The sequence below is a fragment of the Macaca fascicularis genome, chromosome 19 (assembly GCF_037993035.2).
Source record: "Macaca fascicularis isolate 582-1 chromosome 19, T2T-MFA8v1.1".
NCBI lineage: Eukaryota > Metazoa > Chordata > Mammalia > Primates > Cercopithecidae > Macaca > Macaca fascicularis.
In genome coordinates this window covers 63,065,213-63,092,562 of record NC_088393.1, presented here as the reverse complement: position 1 = coordinate 63,092,562, position 27,350 = coordinate 63,065,213, and the positions used below count along the sequence as shown (strand labels likewise).

The 27,350-nt window shown below is 51.1% G+C and overlaps 1 protein-coding gene across 5 annotated transcripts in view; it reads left to right on the top strand.

Annotated features, from left to right (window-relative positions):
• The first annotated feature begins 3,068 nt into the window (after positions 1-3,068).
• Positions 3,069-27,350, top strand: part of PTPRH (protein tyrosine phosphatase receptor type H) — a 30,609-nt gene continuing 6,327 nt past the window's right edge. Inside the window, exons 1-14 of one of the 5 annotated variants that reach the window (XM_045379319.3) lie at positions 3,069-3,187; positions 4,294-4,327; positions 4,538-4,795; positions 6,499-6,765; positions 8,376-8,642; positions 10,183-10,449; positions 12,340-12,606; positions 14,118-14,387; positions 15,627-15,926; positions 16,260-16,526; positions 21,424-21,502; positions 21,616-21,663; positions 26,400-26,490; positions 26,963-27,053. In XM_045379319.3, the coding sequence (XP_045235254.2) occupies positions 3,137-3,187; positions 4,294-4,327; positions 4,538-4,795; positions 6,499-6,765; positions 8,376-8,642; positions 10,183-10,449; positions 12,340-12,606; positions 14,118-14,387; positions 15,627-15,926; positions 16,260-16,526; positions 21,424-21,502; positions 21,616-21,663; positions 26,400-26,490; positions 26,963-27,053 (2,557 nt within the window). In that variant the 5' untranslated portion in view covers positions 3,069-3,136. Of the gene's footprint in view, positions 3,188-4,039; positions 4,328-4,537; positions 4,796-6,498; positions 6,766-8,375; positions 8,643-10,182; positions 10,450-12,339; positions 12,607-14,117; positions 14,388-15,626; positions 15,927-16,259; positions 16,527-21,423; positions 21,503-21,615; positions 21,664-26,399; positions 26,491-26,962; positions 27,054-27,350 lie in introns of those variants that run through there. The other 4 variants (XM_065534928.2, XM_074024802.1, XM_065534929.2 and 1 more) reach the window with 4 other exon arrangements.

Below are 27,350 nucleotides of genomic sequence, written 5' to 3'. Positions count from 1 at the left end.
AGGTTAAAAGTTCAGATCCTGTCTCTGTGATGGGATCCCTCTGAAGTGATGGCCTCCCTTGGCTCCTTCCTCTGCCCTATACTGCTTTCATCACTCTCTTTCTTGTGAAAGCAAACCCTCAAACGTTTATGAGTGTCTGAACCCTTGCCTCAGGCTCTGCTTCTGGGAAACCTGAGCCAAGGCCCCGTGCTGCCCCACTGTGGTGACTCTGGTGCCTGCTCACCAGAGCTAGAGATGGTATCATATACACCAAGTAACACTGTCTTGGTGCTTCTTATCACACTGGTAAGAGGAATTGAAAAGAACTCAGGTGGTGAGGGTCATGCTAACAGGGTCTCTCATCAGTGGCTCCTTGGGAATTTCTGCTCTTAAGGGGGAAAGAGGAGCACGGCTGAGTCTCTCCTGAGGTTGCTGCTAAGATGTTGGCTGGGGCTGCATTCATCTGAAGACTGGACTGGGAGTTGGAGGGCCCACATCCAAGGTCCTACAGGTTTTGTTTTTAGTGTGCCTTCCCCACACACAGGCAGCTGCTCCATGAGGATTTTGGAAGCTGGGGAATGTGGGCCATTTTGTGGAGTGGTTGATTTTTGTTGTTGTTGTTGCTTTTTGTTTTTTGAGATGGAGTATCCCTCTGTCACCCAGGCTAGAGTGCAGTGGTGTGATCTCGGCTCACTGCAGCCTCCGCTTCCCAGGTTCAAGTGATTCTCCTGCCTCAGTCTCCTGAGTAGCTGTGATTACAGGTATGCACCATCACGCCCAGCTAATTTTTGTATTTTTCAGTAGAGTTGGTCACCATGTTGGCCAGGCTGGTCTTGAATTCCTGACCTCAGGTGATCCGCCCACCTCGGTCTTCCAAAGTGCTGGGATTACAGCCGTGAGGCACCATGCCTGGCCAAGGAGTTGGGTTTTGAAGAGAAGGCAAGTCGAGTGTGGTAGGATGGTGGGTGTGGAGTCAACATAAGTAATGTGGTTTTTTCAGACAGGGAGGGTGAGCATGTTTATAAGTTGGAGATCTAGATGGGAGGGAAGAGAGAAAGAAAGAGGGAAGAGAGAGAGAGTGAGTGGGGGAGAGGGAGACGGAGGGAGGGAGAGAGAAAGAGAGAGAGAGAGAGAGAAAGAGAGAGATCAAAAAGTATAAGGGAGACAGCTAGGTGTGGTGGCTCATGCCTGTAATCCCAGGACTTTGGGAGATCAAGGTGGGAGGATCACTTGAGCCTAGGAGTTCGAGACTAGTCTGGGCAACATAACAAGACCCCGTCTCTATTTAAAAGAGAAATTTAAGATATAAGAGAGAAACAGAGAAAGTTTAGAACAGAAACACAAGTGCCTGGCAGGAATGACATCTGGTGCCTACTGAAAGGAAACTACTCGCAACCAAACCCTTCTGTGTACAGATGGGGAAACCGAGGCTCTCAGAGACAGAGAAACTGACTTCCCAAGAGCAGTGGTGTGAGAACTTTTTATTTATTTTGTTTATTTTGAGACAGAGTCTTCCTCTGTCCCCCAGGCTGGAGTGCAGTGATGCAAACACAGCTCACTGCAGCCTCCACCTCTTGGGCTCAACTGATTCCCCCTCCTCAGCCTCCTGAGGAGCTGAGACCACAGGCATGCACCACCATGCCTGGTAATTTACTTTTACTTTTTATAGAGACGGGGTCTCCCTATGTTGCCCAGGCTGGTCTTGAACTCCTGGGCTCAAGGGATCCTCTCGCCTCAGCCTCCCAAATTGCTGGAATTACAGACACGAGTAACCATGCCCAGCTGTTTTCTTTTGTGAGACAGGGACTCACTCTGTCACCCAGGCTGGAGTTCAGTGGCACAATCACAGCTTACTGCAGCCTTGACCTCCCAGGCTCAGGTGATCCTCCCACCTCAGCCTCCCGGGTAGCTGGGACTACAGGCGTGCACCATGCCTAGGTAATTTTTTTCTTTCTTTTTGTTTTTCTTTGCAAAAGATGGGGTTTTGCTATATCGCCCGGGCTGGTCTCAAACTCCTGGGCTCAAGTGATCTTCCCACTTCAGCCTCCTGAGTAGCTGGGCGCACACCAACATGCCCGGCTGGGGTTTGTATTCTTAACTTCCAGACTACATGTGAGATTAAGGCAGTTCACCTGTGCATATAATTATAAGTCAACAAAAACACCTTGAAAAGCCCTGGGTGTCAGGCCCCTTCTGAGCACAGGTGACCTAGGGATGAACTAAAAATAAACGTGACTAACATTCATCAAGTGTTTAAAACGGGCCAGGCTTTGTTCCAAGACTGTCCACGTAGTAACTCATCTATTTATCTTAGCATATTTACAAGGGTGCCCATTCTTTAGAGATGACGAATCTGAGTCACTGAGGACTTAAGTCATTTGCCCAGGGTCAGATGAATATCTGATGATGAATATGAATATGCAGATGAATATGCAAATTAGAAGAATCTGTGTTGTGGAAGACAGCGCACAGGGTCCTGACTGGGCTAGAAAGGCCCCGGGCCCAGCGTGGGTCATTTCCAAGCTGAATCCTAATGGAGGAGTAGGTAGGAGACTGTTGGGGGGAAAGTAGGCAGGTGCACCTAGGACTGGTGGGGGAGACAGTCTAGGCAAAGGCCAGCAGGTGGGAGCCCGCTGGGCTCATTTTGTGAGAGCTGCAGGGGCTTGTGGGAGACGGAGAGGGGAAAGGCGTCAGAGCCTGAATGGAAGAGCGTGCTCCAGGGACGAGGGGCGTGAGGTCTAAGCCCCAGGCTGCTCTTGATATGTGATCACCCAGCAAGGAGACAAGGGAGTCAGCTGGCCTTTCTCTCAACACCTCCCGCTCTCATCCTGTGCCCCACGACCCACGTTCGTGCAGCAGTGGGACGCAGCACCCAGTACCTCGGATGCAGAGGGAGATTTCAGGGGACAAAGTGGAGTGGGGCTGGAGAAAGGATCGGAGGCATCTCCAGTGTCAGAGCTAGAGGCAGCGGTGAGGGAGGAAGGTGAGGGCCAGCGGGGCAGGGCTGGGAGCTGGGTTCCACTTCCTCCTCCTCCCCTTCCCGCCCTGGCCTCTGGCTTCACCAATGATCTGGGAAAGGGGAAATTCTTGAGTATAAAGTCCAGCAGGTGGAAGGACCAGGCCTGGGACTCCTGGGTCCCCAGCAGTATCTGGAGGCATGGCTGGGGCTGGCGGGGGCCTCAGGGTCTGGGGGAACCTGGTGCTGCTGGTAAGTGCTCCCCACCCAGAGCGGGCTCCCAAGGCAGGGACTCCCAGGTCTGAGGGAGAAGGAGCTGGGTCCCTGCACCTCGATATTGAGGAATTAGGTGCCAAAGATCCCCTGGAGAAGGAAGAGGGCTTCAGGCTTGGCAGAAACTGTAGCAGAGTCTTATACCCGGGCTCTTAGACACTGCTGTGTCTGCCGCGGGGACACCGGCTTCACCCGGGCTCTTAGACACTGCTGTGTCTGCCGCGGGGACACCGGCTTCACCCGGGCTCTTAGAGACTGCTGTGTCTGCTGCGGGGACACCGGCTTCACCTGGGTTCTTAGACACTGCTGTGTCTGCTGCGAGGACACCGGCTTCACCTGGGCTCTTAGACGCTGTTGTGTCTGCTGCACGGGACACTGGCTTCAGGCGACACACAACTGTGCTCACAATGACTGACGGACAGGGAGCAGCCCCTCCTTCCTCAGACTAAGAGTCCAGACCCCCAGTCCCTCCTCCCTCAGACTAGAAGTCCAGACCCCAGGCCCTCCTCCCTCAGACCCAGGAGTCCAGACCCCAGCCCCTCCTCCCTCAGACTAGGAGTCCAGACCCCAGCCCCTCTTCCCTCAGAACCAGGAGTCCAGGCCCCAGACCCTCCTCCCTCAAACCAGGGGTCCAGATCCCCGCCCCTCCACCCTCAGACCCAGGCCCCCAGCCCCTCCACCCTCAGACCCAGGCCCCCAGCCCCTCCACCCTCAGACCCAGGCCCCCAGGCCCTCCACCCTCAGGCCAAGGTTCCTGTTCCCCAACCTTGGTTTTTTTCTCTCTTCCCAGTGTGTTCATTGCTCTCTGCCCTCGGTTTTCAAGGCCATATATTTCGGGAAATGAAATCATTAATTTTATCTCTCGGCCTTCTTGGGTGGAGCCAACCCCAGCCCCTGACTCCGCCCCTGCCGTGCTCCCCCTTCTCGACCCAGGAAAGATGGTTTGGGTGACCTTCGTGACAGCCAACCTAACGTGCAAGGGTGACTCATGGGGCGGGGGACCAGCCGCTCCTCCCAGCCCCGCAGCCTCACTGGGCGGAGGAGTGGTAGAGAGGCTGACTCCGTTTTCTCTGGGTTCCCTCCAGGGCCTGTGCAGCTGGACAGGGACCAGGGCGACCGGTGAGTGACCCCTGCCTGAACTCACTGCCCACTCGAAGAGGTGGGACCGCAACTGCCATGAACCTCTGGGGGGTCCGCGTGGGGCCCAGTGGTCCGTGGTAGGGCTTATGAGCGCTGTTGTTTCTGGACTCGGGGCACGAGCTCAAGGGGTTGGGAGAGATGGCACTGACCTGGTTCCCTTTTCACCAGACCCTCCTTCCCAATTCTCAGCCCCCAACCCAGTGAGAAACCTGACAGTGGGGACTCAGACCACCAGCTCCATCTCCCTGAGCTGGGAGGTCCTCGATGACCCACAGAACTCCACCTACCGGGTTCAGTGCACTGGAGACTGTGGTAGAACCGAGACACGAACCACAACATACACCGTCACCGTGGATGGACTTAAACCCGGGTCATTGTGTACGTGTTCTGTGTGGGTGGAGAAAGACGGAGTAAACAGCTCTGTGGGGACTGTCACTACTGCCACAGGTAAGAGGCAGCCGCTGTTTTATTTTTATTTCTTTTGTAAGGACAGTGGTAGGCGGTGGTTGAAAGCTGACAAAATGCGACAGGTTCTTTAGTCCAATCGAAACACAGTGGAAGCTACACATGAGAATTTCAATTTTTCTGTCAGCCACATAAAAATAAGTAAAAAGAAACTGGTCCTCCTGTCTCTCCAAAAAAATTTAAAAATTAGCTGTGGTGGCGTGTTCCTGTGGTTCCATCTCCTCGGGAGGCTGAGGTGAGAGGATCACTTGAGCTCGGGAGGCAGAAGTTGCAGTGAGCTCTGATTGGACCACTGCACTCCAGCCTGGGCAACAGAGAGAAATCCTGTCTCAAAAACAAACAAACAAACAAAAAAAAAAAAAAGAAAGAAAGAAAGAAAGAGAAAGAAACAAATAAACTAAATTACTATGAGACATTTTATGTAGTCCATCAGATACATTTTTTTTTTTTTTGAGACAGAGTCTCGCTCTGTCGCCCAGGTTGGAGTGCAGTGGCATGATCTTGACTCACTGCAACCTCTGCCTCCCAGGTTCAAGCGATTCTCCTGCCTCAGCCTCTCAAGTAGCTGGGATTACAGGCACGTGTCACCATGGCCGGCTGACTTTTGTATTTTTTTATTTTTTTGAGATGGAGTCTTGCTCTGTTGCCCAGGCTGGAGTGCAGTGGCCGGATCTCAGCTCACTGCAAGCTCTGCCTCCCGGGTTCTCGCCATTCTCCTGCCTCAGCCTCCCGAGTAGTTGGGACTACAGGCACCCGCCACCATGCCCGGCTAGTTTTTTGTATTTTTTAGTAGAGACAGGGTTTCACCGTGTTAGCCAGGATGGTCTCGATCTCCTGACCTCGTGATCCGCCCGTCTCGGCCTCCCAAAGTGCTGGGATTACAGGCTTGAGCCACCATGCCCGGCCGACTTTTGTATTTTTACTTGAGATGGGGTTTTGCCATGTTGGCCAGGCTGGTCTCGAACTGCTGACCTCAGGTGATCCACCTGCCTTGGCCTCCCAAATTGCGGGGATTAGAGGTGTGAGTTACCACACACAGCAGATACAAAATATTATCACTTTGACATGTAATCAATATAAAAAGAATCATTAAGGCCGGGCGCGGTGGCTCAAGCCTGTAATCCCAGCACTTTGGGAGGCCGAGACCATCCTGGCTAACCCGGTGAAACCCCCTCTCTACTAAAAAAATACAAAAAAATAGCCGGACGAGGTGGCGGGCGCCTGTAGTCCCAGCTACTCGGGAGGCTGAGGCAGGAGAATGGTGGGAACCCAGGAGGCAGAGCTTGCAGTGAGCTGAGATCCGGCCACAGCACTCCAGCCTGGGCGACAGCGTGAGACTTCCTCTCAAAAAAAAAAAAAAAAAAAGAAAGAATCATTAAATATATACACCGAGTACATACCCACAAAAAATATAGATATACAAAGGATTAATGAGATAGTTGACATTCTTAATTTCACACCAACTCTTCAAAAGCCGGTGTGGATCTCACACTAATGGCTCATCTCATTTCACAAAAGCCATATCACGAGTGCTCAACACTCACGTGGAACTCGTGGCTGCCACACTGGACGGTGCAGAGCTGGGCCTCCCTGCCTCCACCTGCTGGATCCAGTGGTTAAGGAAGGGCCGGAAAGTTTGAGGGCCAGAAACGACAACTCATTTCCCCTCCTGTACTGGTTTTCAGCTCCTAACCCAGTGAGAAACCTGACAGTGGAGGCTCAGACCAACAGCTCCCTTGCCCTGACCTGGGAGGCCCCCGAGGGCCCAGACCCACAGAACTCCACCTACTGGGTTGAGTATACCAGAGACGGTGGCAGAAGCGAGACTCGAAGCACAACAGGCACCAACATCACCGTGGATGGACTTGAACCCGGTTCTTTGTACGTGTTTTCCGTGTGGGTGGAGAAGAATGGAATCAACAGCTCCCGGGAGACTGGAAATGCCACCACAGGTGAGAGGCAGTCGCCATTTGTTTGATCTCTTATTTGTTTAAGGGACGGTAGGCAGGAGAACAGGGCCGATTGTCCAGTCCATAGTCCCTCTGGGCCACACTGAGCCAGGTACCCATGTCCATATCCTGGGGCAGTCTCAGCTCAGGAGATGAAGAAGGAATGAATGTCCATGGTACCTCCAGCTGTGAAGCTGGGGCCGGTCTGTGTCTAGAACTCTCTAGAATGTGGACCATAATGCCCAGGAGCATCTTCCTGCACCGACAGGAATGTGTAGGGGCCAAGGCATGTTACCTGAGCTTTCAAGGAATGAGATACTGTGAGTGGGGACACTCTGACCCTCTGACTCTTCTTCTAGTTCCCAACTGTGTCACATATTGAGGCTGGAAACTCAGATCGTCAGCTCCATGACCCTGATGTGGACAGTTCCCTGTGTCTACACCTCCATTATCCAATATGGTAGCCACTAGCCACACGTGGCTATTAGATTTAAACTCATTGAAGTTGCATGAAACTGCAAATTCAATTTCATGTTTCATATGTTTGAAAGCCCTGTTGAGGCCAGGCGCGGTGGCTCCCGCCTGTAATCCCAGCACTTTGGGAGGCCGAGGCGGGTGGATCACGAGGTCAGGAGATCGAGACCATCCTGGCTAACACGGTGAAACCTCGTCTCTACTAAAAATACAAAAAACTAGCCGGGCGAGGTGGCGGCGCCTGTAGTCCCAGCTACTCGGGAGGCTGAGGCAGGAGAATGGCGGGAACCTGGGAGTCGGAGCTTGCAGTGAGCCGAGATGGCGCCACTGCACTCCAGCCTGGGTGACAAAAACAAAAAAAAATGAAAAAAAAAAAAAAAAAAGAAAGCCCTGTTGAACAGCCTCCATTTCTTTCTCTGTTCTCCTACCGTACTTGAAGGTGGGAGAACATTTTCGTCATTGAAGAAGCTCAGTTAGAAAGTGCTGACTCAGGTCCTTGCTACTCAAAACGTGATCCGTGTGTAGGTGGCATCCATGTTTCTGAGATCTGATTGGAAATATATTGGCAAGTGACACTGGTGGGAAAAAAAAGGGTGTGGGGGAGTGCTGACTCTCAGCTCCATCCTAGCCTTGCTGAGTGAGAACCTGCCTTTCACAAGGTCCCCTGTGAGATGGACACACAGCGAAGAATGAGAAGCACTGGTCTAGACCATACACCCTGCATCTACTGGCACCAGCTGTTGAGGGAGAACTAGGAAGTTTGATGATCAAAAATGGCCACTTGGCCGGGCACATTGCCTCACGCCTATAGTCCCAGCACTTTGGGAGGCCGAGGTGGGAGGATCACTTGAGGACCAGAGTTCGAGACCAGCCTGGCCAACATGGTGAAAAGATATAAAAATTAGCCGGATGTGGTGGTGCACACCTGTAGTCCCACCTACTCGGGAGGCTAAAGCAGGAGGATTGCTTGAACCCGGGCGGCGGAGGTTGTGGTGAGCCGAGATCGTGCCACTGCACTATGGCCTGGGTGACAGACGGAGACTCTGTCTCGAAAAAACAAACAAACAAAAAGCTCACTGGCTGCCCCCATTATGTTCTGTAGTCCTGCTCATATTAGATCTTTCTTCCTAATTTCTCAGCCCCCAGCCCAGTGAGAAACCTGAGAGTGGAGTCTCAGACCACCAGCTCCATCTCCCTGAGCTGGGAGGTCCCCAATGGCCCAGACCCACAGAACTCCACCTACTGGGTTCAGTGCACTGGAGACTGTGGTAGAACCGAGACACAAACCACAACAGACACCAACGTCACCGTGGATGGACTTGAACCCGGGTCATTGTATACGTTTTCTGTGTGGGTGGAGAAAGACGGAATAAACAGCTCTGTGGAGACTGTCACTACTGCCACAGGTAAGAGGCAGCCACTGTTTTATTTTTATTTCTTTTGTAAGGGCAGTGGTAGGCGGTGGGTTGAGAGCTGACAAAATGCGACAGGTTCTTTAGTCCAATTGAAACACAGTGGAAGCTACACATGAGAATTTCAGTTTTCTATCAGCCACATAAAAATAAGTAAAAAGAGGCCGGGCGCGGTGGCTCAAGCCTGTAATCCCAGCACTTTGGGAGGCCGAGACGGGCGGATCACGAGGTCAGGAGATCGAGACCATCCTGGCTAACACAGTGAAACCCCGTCTCTACTAAAAAATACAAAAAACTAGCCGGGCGAGGTGGTGGGCGCCTGTAGTCCCAACTACTTGGGAGGCTGAGGCAGGAGAATGGCGTAAACCCGGGAGGCGGAACTTGCAGTGAGCTGAGATCCGGCCACTGCACTCCAGCCTGGGCGACAGAGTAAGACTCCGTCTCAAAAAAAAAAAAAAAAAAAAAAAAGTAAAAAGAAACTAGTCCACCTGTCTCTCCAAAAAAGTTAAAAAATTAGCTGTGGTGGCGTGTTCCTGTGGTTCCATCTCCTCGGCAGGCTGAGGTGTGAGGATCTCTTGACCCCAGGAGGCAGAGGTTGCAGTGAGCTCTGATTGGACCACTGCACTCCAGCGTGGGCAACAGAGAGAAATCCTGTCTGAAAAAAAAAAAAAGAAAAAAGAAGGAAGGAAGGAAGGAAGGAGGGAGGGACGGAGGGAGAGAAGGAAGGAAGGAAGGAAGGAGGGAGGGACGGAGGGAGAGAAGGAAGGAAGGAAGGAAGGAGGGAGGGACGGAGGGAGAGAAGGAAGGAAGGAAGGAAGGAAGAAAGCAAGGAGAAACAAATAAACTAAATTACTATGAGACATTTTATGTAGTCGATCAGACACATTTTTTTTTTCTTGAGACGGAGTCTCTGTCTCCCAGCCTGAAATGCAGTGGTGTGATCTTGACTCACTGCAACCTCCACCTCCTGGGTTCAGGCAATTCTCCTGCCTCAGCATCCCGAGTAGCTGGGACTACAGGCACATGCCACCATGCCCGGCTAATTTTTGTATTTTTAGTAGAGACAGGGTTTTGCCATGTTGGCCAGGCTGATCTCCAACTCCTGACCTCAGGTGATCCACCTGCCTTGGCCTCCCAAAGTGCGGGGATTAGAGGTGTGAGTCACCACGCCCAGCAGATACAAAATATTATCATTTTGACATGTAATCTATATAAAAAGGATCATTAAATATATACACCGAATATACCCACAAAAATAAAAAATATATAAAAAGGATCAATGAGATAGTTGACATTCTTAATTTGACACCAGCTCTTCAAAAGCCGGTGTGGATCTCACACTAATGGCTCATCTCATTTCACAAAAGCCACATCACGAGTGCTCAACACTCACGTGGAACTCGTGGCTGCCACACTGGACGGTGCAGAGCTGGGCCTCCCTGCCTCCACCTGCTGGATCCAGTGGTTAAGGAAGGGCCGGAAAGTTTGAGGGCCAGAAACGACAACTCATTTCCCCTCCTGTACTGGTTTTCAGCTCCCAACCCAGTGAGAAACCTGACAGTGGAGGCTCAGACCAACAGCTCCCTCGCCCTGACCTGGGAGGCCCCCGAGGGCCCAGACCCACAGAACTCCACCTACTGGGTTGAGTATACCAGAGACGGTGGCAGAAGCGAGACTCGAAGCACAACAGGCACCAACATCACCGTGGATGGACTTGAACCCGGTTCTTTGTACGTGTTTTCCATGTGGGTGGAGAAGAATGGAATCAACAGCTCCCGGGAGACTGGAAATGCCACCACAGGTGAGAGGCAGTCTCCATTTGTTTGATCTCTTATTTGTTTAAGGGACGGTAGGCAGGAGAACAGGGCCGATTGTCCAGTCCATAGTCCCTCTGGGCCACATTGAGCCAGGTACCCACGTCCACATCTGGGGCAGTCTCAGTTCAATAGATAAAGAAGGAATGAATGTCCATGGTACCTCCAGCTGCGAAGCTGGGGCCGGTCTGTGTCTAGAACTCTCTAGAATGTGGACCATAATGCCCAGGAGCATCTTCCTGCACCGACAGGAATGTGTAGGGGCCAAGGCATATTACCTGAGCTTTCAAGGAATGAGATACTGTGAGTGGGGACACTCTGACCCTCTGACTCTTCTTCTAGTTCCCAACTGTGTCACATATTGAGGCTGGAAACTCAGATCGCCAGCTCCATGACCCTGATGTGGTCAGCTCCCTGTGTCTACACCTCCATTGTCCAATATGGTAGCCACTAGCCACACGTGGCTATTAAATTTAAAGTCATTAAAGTTGCATGAAATTGCAAATTCAGTTTCACATTTCGTGTGCTCAAAAGGCCTGTTGAGGGGCTCCCAGTTCCCCCTTCATCCTCCACTGTGCTAATACCTACCATATTGGAAAGTCAGAGGCCATCTTCACCACCACACAAAGCTCCCTTGATTCTCTCTTATTTTTTTATTTTTTTTTTAGAGCCGGAGTCTCGCTTTGTCACCCAGGCTGGAGTGCAGTGGCAGGATCGTAGCTCACTGCAGCCTGAAATTCCTGGGCTGAAGCCATCCGCCCACCTCAGCCTCCCAAGCAGCAGGGACTACAGACGTGGGCCACCACGCCTGACTAATTTATTTTTTTTAGAGATGAGGTCTTGCTATGTGGTCCAGGCTGGTCTCTAACTCCTGGCCTCAAGCAATCTCCCAACCTCCACCCCCCAAATTGCTGAGATTACAGGCATGAGCAATTGTGCTGGGCCATGGGGCCTCTCTTAGGCAGTGACTCCAGGCATAAAGCCTTCACCTTATGATATAATCTTGCAAGGGCCGGACCTCTTAATGCTATTCCATTGGAGATTAGGTTTCAGCTTATGGATTTGTGGAAGGGGACACACATATGGAGGCTATAGTGCTACTCAAATTATGACCCACGTGTGAGCTGCATCAGTGTTACAGGGAGCTGACTGGAAATGAGTTGGCGCCACCCCAGACCTACTGCTCAGAACCCGCATTCAACGAGATCCCCCGTGAGATGTGCACACATTAAAGTTTTTTCTTTTTTTCTTTTCTTTCCTGTTTTTCTTTTCTTTTCTTTTCTTTTCTTTTTTTTTTTTTTTTTGAGATAGAGTCTTGCTCTGTTGCCCAGGCTGGAGTGCAGTGGTGCAGTCTCAGCTCACTGCAACCTCTGCCTCCTGGGTTCAAGCGATTCTCCTGCCTCAGCCTCCCGAGTCACTGGGATTACAGGTGCCCGCCACCACGCCTGGCTAATGTTTGTATTTTTAGTAGAGAAGGGGTTTCACCATGTTGACCAGGTTGGTCTCGAACTCCCGACCTCAGGTGATCCACCCGCCTCGGCCTCCCAAAGTGCTGGGATTACAGGCGTGAACCACTGCGCCCGGCCAAGACAGCGTTTCTACTAAACCCCGTTGACCATGTTGCCCGGGCTGGTCTTGAACTCCTGACCTCAGGTGATCCGCTTGCCTCAGCCCCCCAAAGTGCTAGGATTACAGGCGCGAGCCACTGCGCCCGACACATTAAAGTTTGAGACACACGGTCTAGAACATACACCCTGCGTCCGCTGGCACCAGCAGTTGAACAAGAGCTAAGACCATGGAGGGCAGTGAGGGGCCCACTCCTGCCCCGTTTTGTTCTGTATGTCTGCCCACATAGGATCTTCTTCCTAATTTCTCAGCCCCCAACCCAGTGACAAATGTCCATGTGGAGACTCAGACCAACAGCTCCATCACCCTGAGCTGGGACGTCCCCAGTGGCCCAGACCCTCAGGACTACACCTACGGGGTAGAGTACACTGCAGACGGTGGTGGAACTGAGACCCGAAACACAGCAAAGGCCAGTGTGACAGCTGAGGGACTCGAACCCGGAACCTTGTACACATTCTCTGTATGGGCAGAAAAAAATGGAGCACGTGGCTCCAGGCAGAATCTCAGCATCTCCACAGGTAAGAACCCCCAGTGCCCACTCCCTGTTTTGGCGAGAGATTCAGAACCAGCAGCAGCGGCGTGGCACCTCCTCTGGGCTCTGGCTCTGTAGTCCGTAGGCTCTTCAGCCTCACTGAGCTCAGACACCCCCCTCTCCAAGTTCACAGGTAGATGTAATCACAGCTGGGAGCTGGCTCTGCCCTGAAGAAGAAGACAGCCCGTGCAGACGTCTCCTGCCGCTGAGCGTGGGGCTTCGGGGGCACAGGCCTTTTCTTTCTTCCCCTTCCCCTTTCTCTTTCTTTCTTTCCTTTCTTTCCTTCCTTCCTTCCTTCCTTCCTTCCTTCCTTTCTTTTCTTTCTTTCTTTCTTTCTTTTTCTTTCTTTCTTTATTTTTTCCTTCCTTCTTTCCTTTCTTCTTCTTTCTTTCTCTCTTTCTCTTTTCTTTCTTCCTTCCTTCCTCCCTCCCTCCCTCCCTGCCTTCCTTTCTTCCTCCTTTCCCTCCTTCCTTCCTTTCTCTTTCTTTCTTTCTTTCTCTTTCTTTCTTTCTTTCTTTTTCTTTCTTTCTTTATTTTTTCCTTCCTTCCTTCCTTTCTTCTTCTTTCTTTCTCTCTTTCTCTTTTCTTTCTTCCTTCCTTCCTCCCTCCCTCCCTCCCTGCCTTCCTTTCTTCCTCCTTTCCCTCCTTCCTTCCTTTCTCTTTCTTTCTCTTTCTTTCTTTCTTTCTCTCTCTCTCTCTCTCTCTCTCCCCCCCTTCCTTCCTTCCTTCCTTCCTTCCTTCTTTTCTTTTTCTTTCTTTCCTCTTTTTTTTTTGAGACAGGATTTCTCTGTTACCCAGGCTGGAGTACAATGGCACAATCTCAGCTCACCGCAACTCAGCCTCCTGGGCTCAAGCAATTCTCCCGCCTCTGCCTTCCAAGTAGCTGTGACTACAGGCACGCACCACCACACCCAGCTAATTTGTATATTTTTAGTAGAAACAGGGTTTTGCCATGTTGCCCAGACTTGTCTTGAATTCCTGGCCTCAAGTGATCCACCCACCTTGGCCTCCCAAATTGTTGGGATTACAGGCGAGAGTCACTGCGCCTGGTCTCTCTTTCTCTCTCTCTCTCTCTCTCTCTCTCTCTCTCTCTCTCTCTCTCCCTCTCAATGATCCTGCTCTGTCTCCCAGGCTGGAGTGCAGAGGCACAGTCATAGCTCACTGTAGCCTGAACCTCCCAAGCTCAAGCGATCCTCCCACCTCAGCCTCCCTAGTAGCTGGGACTACAGGCATGTGCTACTGTGCCCAGCTAATTTGTTTTAATTTTCAGTAGAGCTAGGGCCTCACTATGTTGCTCAGGCTGGTCTCAAATTCCCAGGCTCAGGCAGTCCTCCAGGTTTAGCTTCCCAAAGTGCTGAGATTACAGGCCTGAGCCACCGTGCCCTGCCAGGAATATTTCTTAATGAGCTGGGCTGCACAAGGACAGGGCATATCACTGTGTTCTGAACTCTTGGGGACTAGGGGACGTGGAAATCCTGACTCTGCTCCCTCTCCCAGTCCCCAACGCAGTGAGAAACCTCAGCAGGCAGGACGGGACCAACAGCTCTATCACGTTGCGCTGGACAGCTCCCCAGGGCCCAGGCCAGGCTTCCTACACCTACTGGGTCTCATGGATTGGGGAGGGCATGACTGACCCCAGGACCCAAAACACCTCAGATACTGAACTCATCCTAAAGGAACTGGAAGCTGGCCTCCTGTACCACCTCACCGTCTGGGCCGAGAGGAATGAGGTCAGAGGCTATAACAGCACCCTCACTGCAGCCACTGGTAAGACACAGTCAGTTCTCAATACAACTCTATTAGGATGGGGGAAGGGAGAATGTGAAGGGACTTTGGGAGCTCCTTGGGAGACGAAGAGTTCCCATGGGCTCCTCCAGCCTCACCGGCCGGAGCTTAAACCTATAGGCCCCGTTCCTAGTGGGTGTCATTTCTTAGCAGACAGGGCTTTCCAAGCTATGGGACCTGTTTCTTCTCCCTTTCGGAAATGGGCTCTTTGGGGTCAGGGAGAGCCCTCAGTTGTCCAGAACCACCTCTCAGGAGCTGACAGGCACCAGCTGGACAATAGCCAATAGCTGGTCCCAGGGAATTAGATGAACCAAGAGGCCCCCCATCTCTCAGCCTAGGCACAGTGGGTCCCACTCATGAGAAAATTCAAAATCACTCTGGAGACTAGCTTCATTCTTTTTTTTTTTTTTTTTTTTTTTTTGAGACAGGGTCTTGCTCTGTTGCCCAGGCTGGAGTGCAGTGGTGTGATCATGGCTCACTGCAGCCTCGACCTCCTGGGCTCAAGTGATCCTCCCATCTCAACCTCCTGAGTAGCTGGGACCACAAGCGTGAGCCACCATGCCCAGCTCATTTAAAACATTATTTTTTGTAGAGACAGGGTCTCATTATGTTGCCCAAGCTGGTCTCGAACTCTTGGGCTCAAGTGATCTTCCTGCCTTGGCCTCCCTAGGCACTGAGATTATAGGAGTGAGCCACCATGCCTAGCCTGAACCTGGAACTCTTCAATCCTTGGTCATTTGGGCTAAAAAGATGAAATTTGTCAGCTCCCTCTAGAAAGGTGGTGTGTCTAGAGTGAGAAGGCACCCTACCTGGGGTTCCTGTGGAAAAGAAAATACAGAGATCAGATCTCAAGGGCCCTGAGAGGTGGTGTACTACAAATCCCATCACACCATGGAGCCATGACTTCATAAGCTGCAGCAATACAGAGAGTCTGTGGCATCATGGGAGTTGTAGTTTCAGTGGGTGAGATTGGTGTGCATTTGGGAAGAACAAAAAGATGACAGGGTGGGACCCAGGGCTGTAGCCAGGGGACGGAGAGGGCTACGAGATTCTGGTCCCCACAATCTTTGGGTGTCTAGGCTCTTTCCTGTGGTTCAGCCACCTTAGTCACTGGAGCCATTGATAATGGGTATCTCAGCTTTGCTGTGGGAGAGAGGCAGGCGGGCTAGGGTAGGAGGGTCTTCGAGGATACCCCCTTAGGCCTCTGTTCTCACTTCTCAGCTCCCAGTGAGGTAACAGATCTCCAGAATAAAACTCAGACTAAGAACTCAGTCACGCTGTGGTGGAAGGCCCCTGGAGACCCCCACTTTCAGCTGTACATATACTGGGTCCAGTGGGCCAGCGAGGGACGTCCCCAGAGGGGGCAATATCCCCGAGCGAATTGGGCCAACCAGACCCGCAGGACCAATGAGACACAGTACAAGGTGGAGGCGCTGGAACCCGGGACTCTGTACAACTTCACCGTGTGGGCAGAGAGGAATGACGTAGCCAGTTCCATGCAGAGCCTCCGTGCGTCCACATGTGAGACTCCGCTTCCTGCCTTCACGTGGTGAACTGGGCTTAGCTCAGGCCTTGAGGGCTGAGAGATGAATGGAATACAAATCCCATCAGGCCACGGGCCATGACTTCATGAGCTGCAGTGATGGAGGAGCCCAATGCCTCATGGGAGTTGTAGTTTGGAGGGACTTGTGTCCATTTGGGGAGGACAGAAAAGGAGGGAAGATGAGGAATTTGGATTTGGGGAGGAAGGGATGGGCTCCTCTCAGAAAACTGGCCTGAGTAGTGGGGGTAGGGGTGGAGGGGGTGGAAAACCACCTTGGATGGTGCTGCTGACCTCTTGCTTCCTTCACCCAGACCCAGACGCAGTCACCATCACTTCCTGCGTCAGCACCTCAGGGGGCTATGGAGTCATCTTGACCTGGTCCTGCCCCCAGGGAGGCTACGAGGCCTTTGAGTTGGAGGTGCGAGGACAGCGGGGCTCCCAGGACAGATCTTCATGTGGGAAGGGTGTGTCTGTATCAGGTCTTGGGCCGGCTCAGTCCTACCCAGCCACTATCACGACCATCTGGGATGGAATGAGGGTTGCGTCTCCCTCTGTGACCTGCCACACTGAGAGTGCAGGTGAGCGGAGCCTTGTGGGCCAGGCAGCTACGATGAAATGCTCAGTAGACCCCATCAGGCCCCGTTGTGAGGAAATCAATGGGACTCTTTTGTTTCTCATTTACTTTGAAACATTGTTTTTATTTTATATTTCGAGATGGAGTTTTGCACTTGTTGCCCAGGCTGGAATGCAGTGGCATGATCTTGGCTCACTGCAACCTCTGCCTCCCGGGTTCAAGCGATTCTCCTGCCTCAGCCTCCTGAGTAGCTGGGATTACAGGCACGTGCCACCATGCCCAGCTAATTTTTGGATTTTTAGTAGAGATGGAGTTTCACCATGTTGGCCAGGCTGGTCTCGAACTCCTGACTTCAGGTCATCCACTCGACTCAGGCTCCCAAAGTGCTGGGATTACAGGTGTGAGCCACCATCCCCATCTACAACTCACCACTTAAAGGTACAATTCAATGACTCTTCTTTTTTTTTTTTTTTTTTTGAGACGGAGTCTCACTCTGTCACCCAAGCTGGAGTGCAGTGGCCGGATCTCAGCTCACTGCAAGCTCCACCTCCCGGGTTCACGCCATTCTCCTGCCTCAGCCTCCCGAGTAGCTGGGACTACAGGCGTCCACCACCTCGCCCGGCTAGTTTTTTGTATTTTTTTAGTAGAGACGGGGTTTCACCATGTTAGCCAGGATGGTCTCGATCTCCTGACCTTGTGATCCGCCCGTCTCGGCCTCCCAAAGTGCTGGGATTACAGGCTTGAGCCACCGCGCCCGGCCCATCAATGACTCTTCTTATATTCACAACGTTGTGCAACCATCATCACTATCAGTTTTAGAACATTTTCATTACCCCCAACAGAAAGCTCACCCCGCTGAACCATCACCCCCTAGTTCTCCCATTCCCCAGCCCCCAGCCCTCGGAAATCTCTCATCCACTTTCAGTCTCTATAGATTTGCCTCTCCGGGACATTTCATTAAAATGCAATCATAGAATGGGCATAGTGGCTCATGTCTGGAATCCCAGCACTTTGAGAGGCTGAGGTGGAAGGATCACTTGAGCTCAGGAGTTCGAGACCAGTCTGGGCAACAGAGTGAGACCCCGTCTCTACCTTTTAAAAAATTAGCCAGCCGTGGTGGTGTGCGCCTGTAGTCCTAGCTACAAGGGAGGCTGAGTCAGAAGGATCACTTGAGCCTAGGAGTTTGAGACTGTAGTGAACTATAATCGGGGCCACTGCACTCCAGCCTGGGTGAAGGAACGAGACCCTGTTTCAAAAACAAAACAAAAAAAATGCTATCATAATTATGTGTTTCTTTGTGACTGGCCACTTTCACTGAGCGTAATTTATTTTGTTTTTGTTTTTGTTTTTGTTTTGAGACTCACTCCGTCACCCAGGCTGGAGTGCAATGGTGCAATCTCTGCCCGCTGCAACCTCTGCCTCCAGGGTTCAAGCAATTCTTGTGCCTCAGCCACCCAAGTATCTGGGATTACAGGCATATGCCACCATGCTTGGCTAACTTTTTATTTATTTATTTATTTATTTATTTATTTTTGAGGCAGAGTTTCACTCTTGTCACCCAGGCTGGAATGCAGTGGTGCGATCTCGGCTCACTGCAACCTCCACTTCCTGGGTTCAAGTGATTCTCCTGCCTCAGCCTCCTGAGTAGCTGGGATTATAGGCGCCTGCTACCACACCCAGCTAATTTTTATACTTTTAGTAGAGTATTTGCCATGTTGGCCAGGCTGGTCTTGAACTCCTGACCTCAAGTAATCCTCCTGCCTCTGCCTCCCAAAGTGTTGGGATTTATAGGCGTGAGCCACCGCACCTGGTCCATCCATTCATTTTTATCCATTCCCTGATCCAGTTGATGGATCAGTTGAGTAGTTTCCACTTTTGACTGTTATGGGTAATGCCACTAGGAATGTTTGTGGACAGGTTTTGTGTGGACGTATGTTTGTATTTCTCTTGGGTCTATACCCGGTAGTGGTACTGAGGGATCACATGGGAACTATATGTCTAACTGCCCCCTTCCTTTTTTTTTTTCCTAATGTGGTTGTATCATCTTGCATTAATCAATGGGATACTTGAAGAAGTTTGGAGTTTAGACTTTGGAAAGACCTGGCCATGTGCCAAGACCATGGCCATAAGCCTCACTCTGCCCTATTGATCACTCCCTAGGAATAGGGTTACTTATGAGATTGGGTCTCCAATCTGGAGAGAGACTGGGGGTTGACGCGGCGATCAATGGATGCTGTTTGAACTGGGTTTTGCCAGACTCCATTGTCTGGAAAGTTCTCTGCCTTAGTAACAAGGATCCCTGAGAGAACAGGTCCTCTAGTCCAATTCTGTGAGCCCAAGTCCATGAACGAGTCTCCCCTATAGGTTGTAAGATTCTGCAGTTCCCTGTCAACAAGCACGCTCTTCCCAGGATTGTTGAGAAGCTGCAGCTCGGCGGCCTTCAAGGCTGATGGAGATGGGCCATAGGCTTGAGTCTACCCTAAGACCAGACATTTAATGACAGGTCTTGGAAGAGCTGTGCCGTCAGCCTGAGAGCAGCCATAGACACCACACCACAGATCAGCCGGGCGCGGTGGCTCACGCCTGTAATCCCAGCACTTTGGGAGGCTGAGGCGGGTGGATCACCTGAGGTTGGGAGTTCGAGACCAGCCTGACCAACACGGAGAAACCCTGTCTGTACTAAAAATACAAAAAATTAGCCGGGCGTAGCGACGTGTGCCTGTAATCCCAGCTACTCAGGAGGCTGAGGCAGGAGAATCACTAGAACCCAGGAGGTGGAGTTTGCAGTGAGCCGGGATCGTGCCATTGCACTCCAGCCTGGGCAACAGGGCAAAACTCTGTCTCAAAAAACAAACCAAAAAAAAAAAAAAAAAGACACCACCAGATCTCAGTAGGCTCCTCTGCTGGGGAGCCCTTCCCCAGCCAGCAGGACCTCTGAGAAGATGAAGCCTCAATTCTGGGGAGAACAGAAGCCGTCCATGCTGGGGACGATTTCACAACCGGCAAAGTGTTTCCTCCGCCTTGGCACTACAGATGTTTCAGGCTAGATCCTTCTTTGTTGGGGGGGAGGGTGGGGGGGCGTCCTGTGCATTGTAGGATATTGAGCCGCACGTCTGGTTCTCACCAACTAGATGCCAGTAGCACTCCCACTTCCCAGCTGTGACAACCAAAAATGTCTCCAGACATTGCCCAGTGTCTCTTTGGGAACAAAATCACTCTTGTTGAGAACCACAAGTCTAAGCTAAGGAAGGTGAGAGTCACTTTTTGAGACATGATTTCACTCTGTTGCCCAGGCTGGAGTGCAGCAATACGATCACGGCTCACTGCAGCCTCCACCTCCCAGGCTCAAGTGATCCTCCTGCCTCAGTCCCCTGAGTAGCTGGGACTACAAGCATGTACTACCATGCCCAGCTATTTTGTTGGGGTCCTTTTTTTCTGAGAAGAGTCTCGCTGTGTCGCCCAGGCTGGAGTGCAGTGGTGCAGTCTCAGCTCACTGCAACCTCCACCTCCCAAGTTCAAGTGATTCTCATGCACAGCCTCCTTAGTAGCTGGGATGACAGGTGTGGACCACCATACCCAGCTAACTTTTGTATTTTTAGTAGAGGCGGGATTTTGTTATGTTGCCCAGGCTGGTCTCAAACTCCTGGGCTCGAGTGATCCACCCACCTCAGCCTCCCAAAGCGTTGGGATTACAGGCGTGAGCCATCGCACCTGGCCAGGAGTCATTCTTCAGCACCCAGGTCACCTGTGAAAATGATGGACAGTTGACTTTTGAACAATGGTCCCCTACACAGTAGAAAATCTGCATATAACACCTGGGCGCAGTGGCTCACGCCTGTAATCCCAGCACTTTGGGAGGCCAAGGCAGGCGGATCATGAGGTCAGGAGATTGAGACCATCCTGGCTAACATGGTGAAAGCCTCTACTAAAAATACAAAAAATTAGCCAGGCGAGGTGGCGCCTGTAGTCCCAGCTACTCGGGGGGCTGAGGCAGGAGAATGGCATGAACCAGGGAGGCAGAGGTTGCAGTGAGCTGAGATCGCGCCACTGCACTCCAGCCTGGGCGACAGAACGAGACTCCATCTCAAAAAAAGAAAAAGAAAAAAAATCTGCATATAACATTTGACTCCCCCAAAATTTAACTACTACTACCTACTCTTGATTGGAAGCCTTACCAGTAACATAACATATATTTTGTCTGTAATATGTACTATATATTGTATTATTTTTGTTTGTTTGCTTTTGAGACGGAGTCTCGCTCTGTCACCCAGGCTGGAGTGCACTGGTGCGATCTCTGCTCACTGCAAGACCCGCTTCCCGGGTTCACACCATTCTCCTGCCTCAGCCTCCCGAGTAGCTGGGACTACAGGCGCCCGCCACCATGCCCGGCTAATTTTTTTTGTATTTTTAGTAGAGACAGGGTTTCATCGTGTTAGCCAGGATGGTCTCGATCTCCTGACCTCGTGATCTACCTGCCTTGGCCTCCCAAAGTGCTGGGATTACAGGCGTGAGCCACCCCGCCTGGCTGTACTATATACTGTATTCTTATAATCAAGTAGCTAGAGAAAAAAAGTTCTTAAGAACATCCTAAGGAAGAGAAAATGTATTCACTATTTATGAAGTGGATCATCATAAAGGTCTTCATCCCTGTGGTCTTTGCATTGAGTAGGCAGAGGACGAGGAGGAAGGAGGGGGGTTGGTCTTGCTGTCTCAGGGGTAGAGGAAAATCCATGGATAAGTGTGTAAGTATAACTGGACCCACGCAGTTCACACCCGTGATGTTAAAGAGTCAGCTGTAGTTGGACCAGGCTCCTGGGGAAGAGGAAAGGCTGGGCAAGGTTGGAGACAGATGACCAGATAAGACCTGCGCTCTAAGAGTTCCCAACGCCTCCTCCCCACAGGGGTCATTGCCGGAGCCATCGTGGGCATCCTCCTATTTCTCATCCTGGTGGGCCTGCTGTTTTTCTTCCTGAAGAGGAGGTGAGACTCCGCACAGGGCTGACCGCCTGGAGGGTGGGGGCTGGAGAAGAAGGAGGAGGATCCCTGGTTGCAGCCTCACCCCTGAGCCTTTCATCCTAACGTCCTTTTCCCAGGAATAAGAAGAACCCGCAGAAACCAGAACTTGGGGATCTGGTCTTCAGGTGAGCAGAAGGTCTCGGGGGCGCGTCGGAAAGAATCTGGTCAAATCAAGGGGTGTTTGCCGGCTGCCGGCTAGGTCAGAGGGCTTTCCTTGAATATCCTGCCTAAAATATTCCCGCGGGGCGTGGCGGCTCACGCCTGTAATGCTAACACTTTGGGAGGCTGAAGTGGAAGCATTGCTTGAGGCCAGGAGTTCGAGACCAGCCTGGGCAACCTAGTAAGACCGCCAGAGGGTGGATCAGTGCATCTACCCACAAAGGTCTCAGAAGGGACCCATGCCCCTGCGGCTTCTGCAACAGGGACCACAGCCCTTCCATCTCGACTCACTCCCCAAGCAGCCTGGGCCAGTGAATTCAGTTCTGGTCTCAACTCCTGGACTTTCATTCATTCATTCAGCAGAATTCATTCATTCATTCAGCAAATATCAGCTGAGCACCAGCATGTATCAGGCACTGTTCTAGGTGCCAAACAACAGCTAATTAAACCAAGATTCCTGCCCAGCAGGGGCTTATACCCTAGTACAGGAGATATCAATAAACAAGATCGCTGGGGCACGGTGGCTCACGCCTATAATCCCAGCACTTTGGGAGGCCAAGGCGGGCAGATCACGAGGTCAGGAGATTGAGACTATCCTGGCTAACACGGTGAAACCCCATCTCTACTAAAAATACAAAAAATTAGCTGGGCTTGGTGGTGGGCACCTGTAGTCCCAGCTACTTGGGAGGCTGAGGAGGAGAATGGCATGAACCTGGGAGGCGGAGCTTGCAGTGAGCCAAGATCCCGCCGCTACACTCCAGCCTGGGCCACAGAGGGAGACTCCATCTGAAAAAATAAAAAATAAAAATAAATAAATAAATACACAAGGTCATTAAAAATATGATATAAACTTTCAGACGGGGCCAGGCATGGTGGCGCACACCTGTAATCCCAGCTACTCAGGAGGCTGGGGCAGGAGAATCACTTGAATCCAGGAACAGAGGTTGCAGTGAGCCGAGATTGTACCATATATATATAGAATAAACTTGGAGACAAAGCAAGAGGAGGGGATAGGAAGGGTAGAGGAATATTTTGATATTCTTTTTTTTTTTTTTTTTTTTGAGGTGGAGTCTTGCTCTGTTGCACAGGCTGAAGTGCAGTGGCACGATCTTGGCTCACCGCAACCTCTGCCTCCCGGGTTCAAGCAATTCTCCTGCTGCCTCAGCCTCCTGAGTAGCTGGGACCACAGGCATGCACCACCACACCCAGCTAATTTTTGTGTTTTTTAGTAGAGACGGGGTTTCACTATGTTGGCCAGGCTGGTCTCGAACTCCTGACCTTGTGATCCACCCACCTTGGCTTCCCAAAGTGCTGGGATTACACGTGTGAGCCATGGCCCCTGGCCTATTTTGATATTCTTCTAATGTGAAAATTAGAAGAAATTAGAGAGAAAATCAGAAGAATTATTTTATTTTATTTTATGTATTAATTTGTCAAGACAGGGTCTCACTCTGTGGCCCAGGCTGGAGTGCAGTGGCCCTATCATAGCTCACCACAGCCTCGACCTCCTGGGCTCCAGTGGCCCTCCCACCTCAGCCTCCCCTGTAGCTGGGACCACAGGCATGCACCACAATGCCTGGCTAATTTTTAAATGTTTTGTAGAGATGGGAGTGGGAGGGGGCGGTCTTACTAGGTTGCCCAGGCTGGTCTTGAACTCCTGGCCTCAAGCAATCCTTCCACTTCGGCCTCCCAAAGTGTTAGCATTACAGGCGTAAGCCGCCACACCCCGCAGGAATATTTTAGGCAGGATATTCAAGGAAAGCCTTGCTAACGAGATGACTAAGAGGCAGTCATCTGAGTACAAACCTACGCAAGTGGGAGAGGAGCAGTGCACGCATCTGGGAAGGGCGTTCCGAGGACAGGGACAGGCGAGTGGAGGGCCCGAGGCAGCAGCACACGTGAGGTTCGGAGAACATCGTGCATCTCCCACTGAGCAGAGCGAGGAAAGGGAGGGAGGTGGGAAATGAGATCAGAGCGACATCAGTGGGGCCAGAGCAGGCACAGGCTTGTAGATGAAAGTTAGGACTTTGGATTTATTGTGAGATGGGAGTTCTTAAAATATTTTGAATAGATTAGTGACATAGTCTAACAGGTGTAAGAAGCAAAGGAAAGAGATTTGTAATAATCCAGACAAGAGGCCAGGCGCGGTGGCTCACACCTGTAATCCCAGCACTTTGGGAGGCTGAGGCAGGAGGATCACTTGAGGTCAGGAGTCCGAGACCAGCCTGACCAACATGGTGAAACCCTGTTTCTACTAAAAATACAAAAATTAGCCGGGCATGGTGGTGGGCACCTGTAATCCCAGCTGCTCAGGAGGCGGAGGCAGGAGAATCGCTTGAGCTTCGGAGGCTGAGGTGGCAGTGAGCCGAGATCACACCATTGCACTGCAGCCTAGGCGACAGAATGAGACTCTGTCTCAAAAAAAAAAGAGAGAAAAAGAAAGAAAGTGAAACTACAAGAATGGGCCAAACCCTGTAAGAAGTGTGTGTCCAGTGAGAAAAGTGGCTTGGGGCTGGACACTGGGGAACAGTTACCTTTTAAGACGGACAGAGGAGGAGGGGCCTGCCCAGGAAATGGACGAGCAGCAGCTGGGTAGGTGGGGGCCAAGCCAGGACCGGTGTTCAGGAACAGTGCAGATCCAGGAAACAAGCAGGCACAGGCGGTGGTGCTAAACGATGCTGAGCAGTCAGGCTGGTGGGGGCTGAAACATGGCCTTTGCAATTACAGACAGGGAGGTCATGACGATTTTGGAGAAAGGTGGTCCCTGGAGTGGTAGATACAGACTCCAGGCCATGGTGATGGGATAACAGGAAGGAGAAACACTGGTCTGCATGAGAAGATTGAGTGTAGGGCTGTCTGAGTAGGTTTATTATTATTATTATTTTATTTTTTATTTTTTGAGATGAAGTCTCGCCCTGTCACCCAGGTTGGAGCATAGTGGTGCGATCTCAGTTCACTGCAACCTCCGCATCACGGGTTCAAGCGATTCTCCTGCCTCAGCCTCCCGAGTAATCGGGACTACAGGTGTGCAACACCACGCCCAGATTATTTTTGTATTTCTAGTAGAGACGGGGTTTCACCATGTGGGCCAGGCTGGTCTCGAACTCCTGACCTCGTGATCCACCTGCCTTAGCCTCCCAAAGTGCTGGGATTACAGGTATGAGGCATCGCGCCCATCGAGACAGCATTTATAAAATTCTATTACAAGCTGGGCGCAGTGACTCATGCCTGTAATCCTAGCACTTTGGGAGGCCGAGGTGGGAAGATTGCCTGAGATCAGGAGTTTGAGACCAGCCTGGGAAATACAGTGAAACCTTATCTGTACTAAAATACAAAAAATTAGCCAGGTGGGGTGGCGGGCACCTGTAGTCCCAGCTACTCGGGAGGCTGAGGCAGGAGAATTGCTTGAACCTGGGAGGCAGAGGTTACAGTGAGCCGAGATCATGCCACTGTACTCCAGCCTAGGCGACAGAATGAGACTCTGTCTCCAAAGGAAAAAAAAAAATTATATTACAAGAGGAAGAGTGAGAAAGAGCTGAAGTTCCATGAAGTCAAGCAACTTTTTTAAATGTTTTAATTTTAGTTTTAAAAATTGAGACAGGATCTCACTCTAGGCTGGAGTATAGTGTGGCAAACACAGCTCGCTGCAGCCTTGACCTCCTGGTTCAAGTGATCCTCTCATCTCAGCCTGCAGGTAGCTGGGACCACAGTTGTGCACCACTATGCCTGGCTGATTTTTTAATACTTAAATTTCTGTGGAGACAAGGTCCTGCTGTGTTGCCCAGGCTGGTCTTAAACTCCTGGGCTCAAGCAATCCTTCTGGCTCAGCCTCTCAAAGTGCTGGAATGACAGGCATGAGCCACCGTGCTGAGCCTCCCTTGTTTCTGAGGCTGAGTCATAGTCCATTGTATGGCTCAACCACGTTTGGTTTATCCGTTCCTCCATAGATGGATGTTTAGGTTGCGTCCACCTCTGGGCTATCCTGAACATTATAAATATGGGCATGCAAATAGCTTTTTAAGTCTTTGCTTTCAGTTATTTTGGGGATATACCCAGGAGTGGCATTGCTGGATCAAAAATACCTTTTCATTGATCCCAAAAGCACTATATATATATAAAATATACGTGTATATATATACACATACACACACACACATATATATGTATACATATATATACATGCCATTATTATAAGATTTCAGTGAGTGGAAAGGATATCTATATCTATCTATATATAGATATCTATCTATATCTATCTATATATAGATATCTATCTATATCTATCTATATATAGATATCTATATCTACCTATATATAGAGATATATATATATATATATAGAGAGAGAGAGAGAGAGATGGACAGAGTCTTACTCTGTTGCCCAGGCTGGAGTTCAGTGGTGCAGTCTCGGCTTACTCAACCTCCACCTCCCGGGTACAAGCAATTCTCCTGCCTCAGCCTCCTGAGTAGCTAGTAGACTACAGGCAGACACCACCATGCCTGGCTAATTTTGGTATTTTTAGTGGAGATGGGGTTTCTCCATGTTGGTCAGGCTGGTCTCAAACTCCTGACCTCAGGTGATCCGCCCGCCTCAACCTCCCAAAGTGCTGGGATTACAGATGTGAGCCACCGTGCCCAGCCCTCAAAAGCACAAGATTAAAAGAGGTTACGGTCTTTTCTCCCTGCTCCCCCAAAACCCATAGCTTCCCAGGGGACATCCTGGCTGAAGACTTCGCTGATCACGTCAGGAAGAATGAGAAGGACAGCAACTGCGGTTTTGCAGACGAGTACCAGGTGGGGATGGGACAGAAGGGCTGAGCTCAGCCTCCCTCCGGTGGCCTAATCCCCAATCCCCACCCCTTGGCCAGACCTCATGGCTTTCAGGATTAAGCAAAAGCAGCATCGCATACGTCACTGGATTGTGCAGAGATTCCCAAGCATGTTTTCTTTCCGCTCACTGACATCTTAAAATAATGGCGGGTCAGTCCTAAAGTAACTCTCTCCGCTCCCACCAAGTGAGTCCTTTCTCCCCTGACACCTGCTTTCTTGCCTGCCTGAGGAAGTCCCACGGTTCCCTAAATCCTCCTGAATGCCCCACAGGGCAGGTGGCACACATATGTTCTGTTTTGGTGGGTGCCATAGAATCTCAGGGTGCAAGGAATAGACAAGGGGTGATGTCGAAGAAGGCAAGGGGAGCTTGGGGGGTACCCTTGAGGGAAAGTAGAGAAAATCCAACACCAGGTACTGCCTTTGCCTGCACTCCCAGCAACTGTCCCTGGTGGACCACAGCCAGTCTCAGACGGTGGCGTCAGCTCCAGAGAACAACGGCAAGAACCGCTACAGAAATGTACTGCCCTGTGAGTCTCGGGCTTCTGCTGCTTTCGTCCCAGCCCCGATCTACTCAGTTCCCCATCCCGGTCCCCTTCTCCTACCTGCTTTGAGAGACAAGACCTGCCTCCTACCGTGGGAACCCACACACACTTTTTTCTTTTTCTTTTCTTTCTTTCTTTTTCTTTCTCTTTTTCTTTTCTTTTTTTTTTTTTTTTTTTTTGAGATGAGTCTCACTCTGTCGCCCAGGCTGGAGTGCAGTGGCACGATGTCGGCTCACTGCAACCTCCGCCTCCTGGGTTCACGCCATTCTCCTGCCTCAGCCT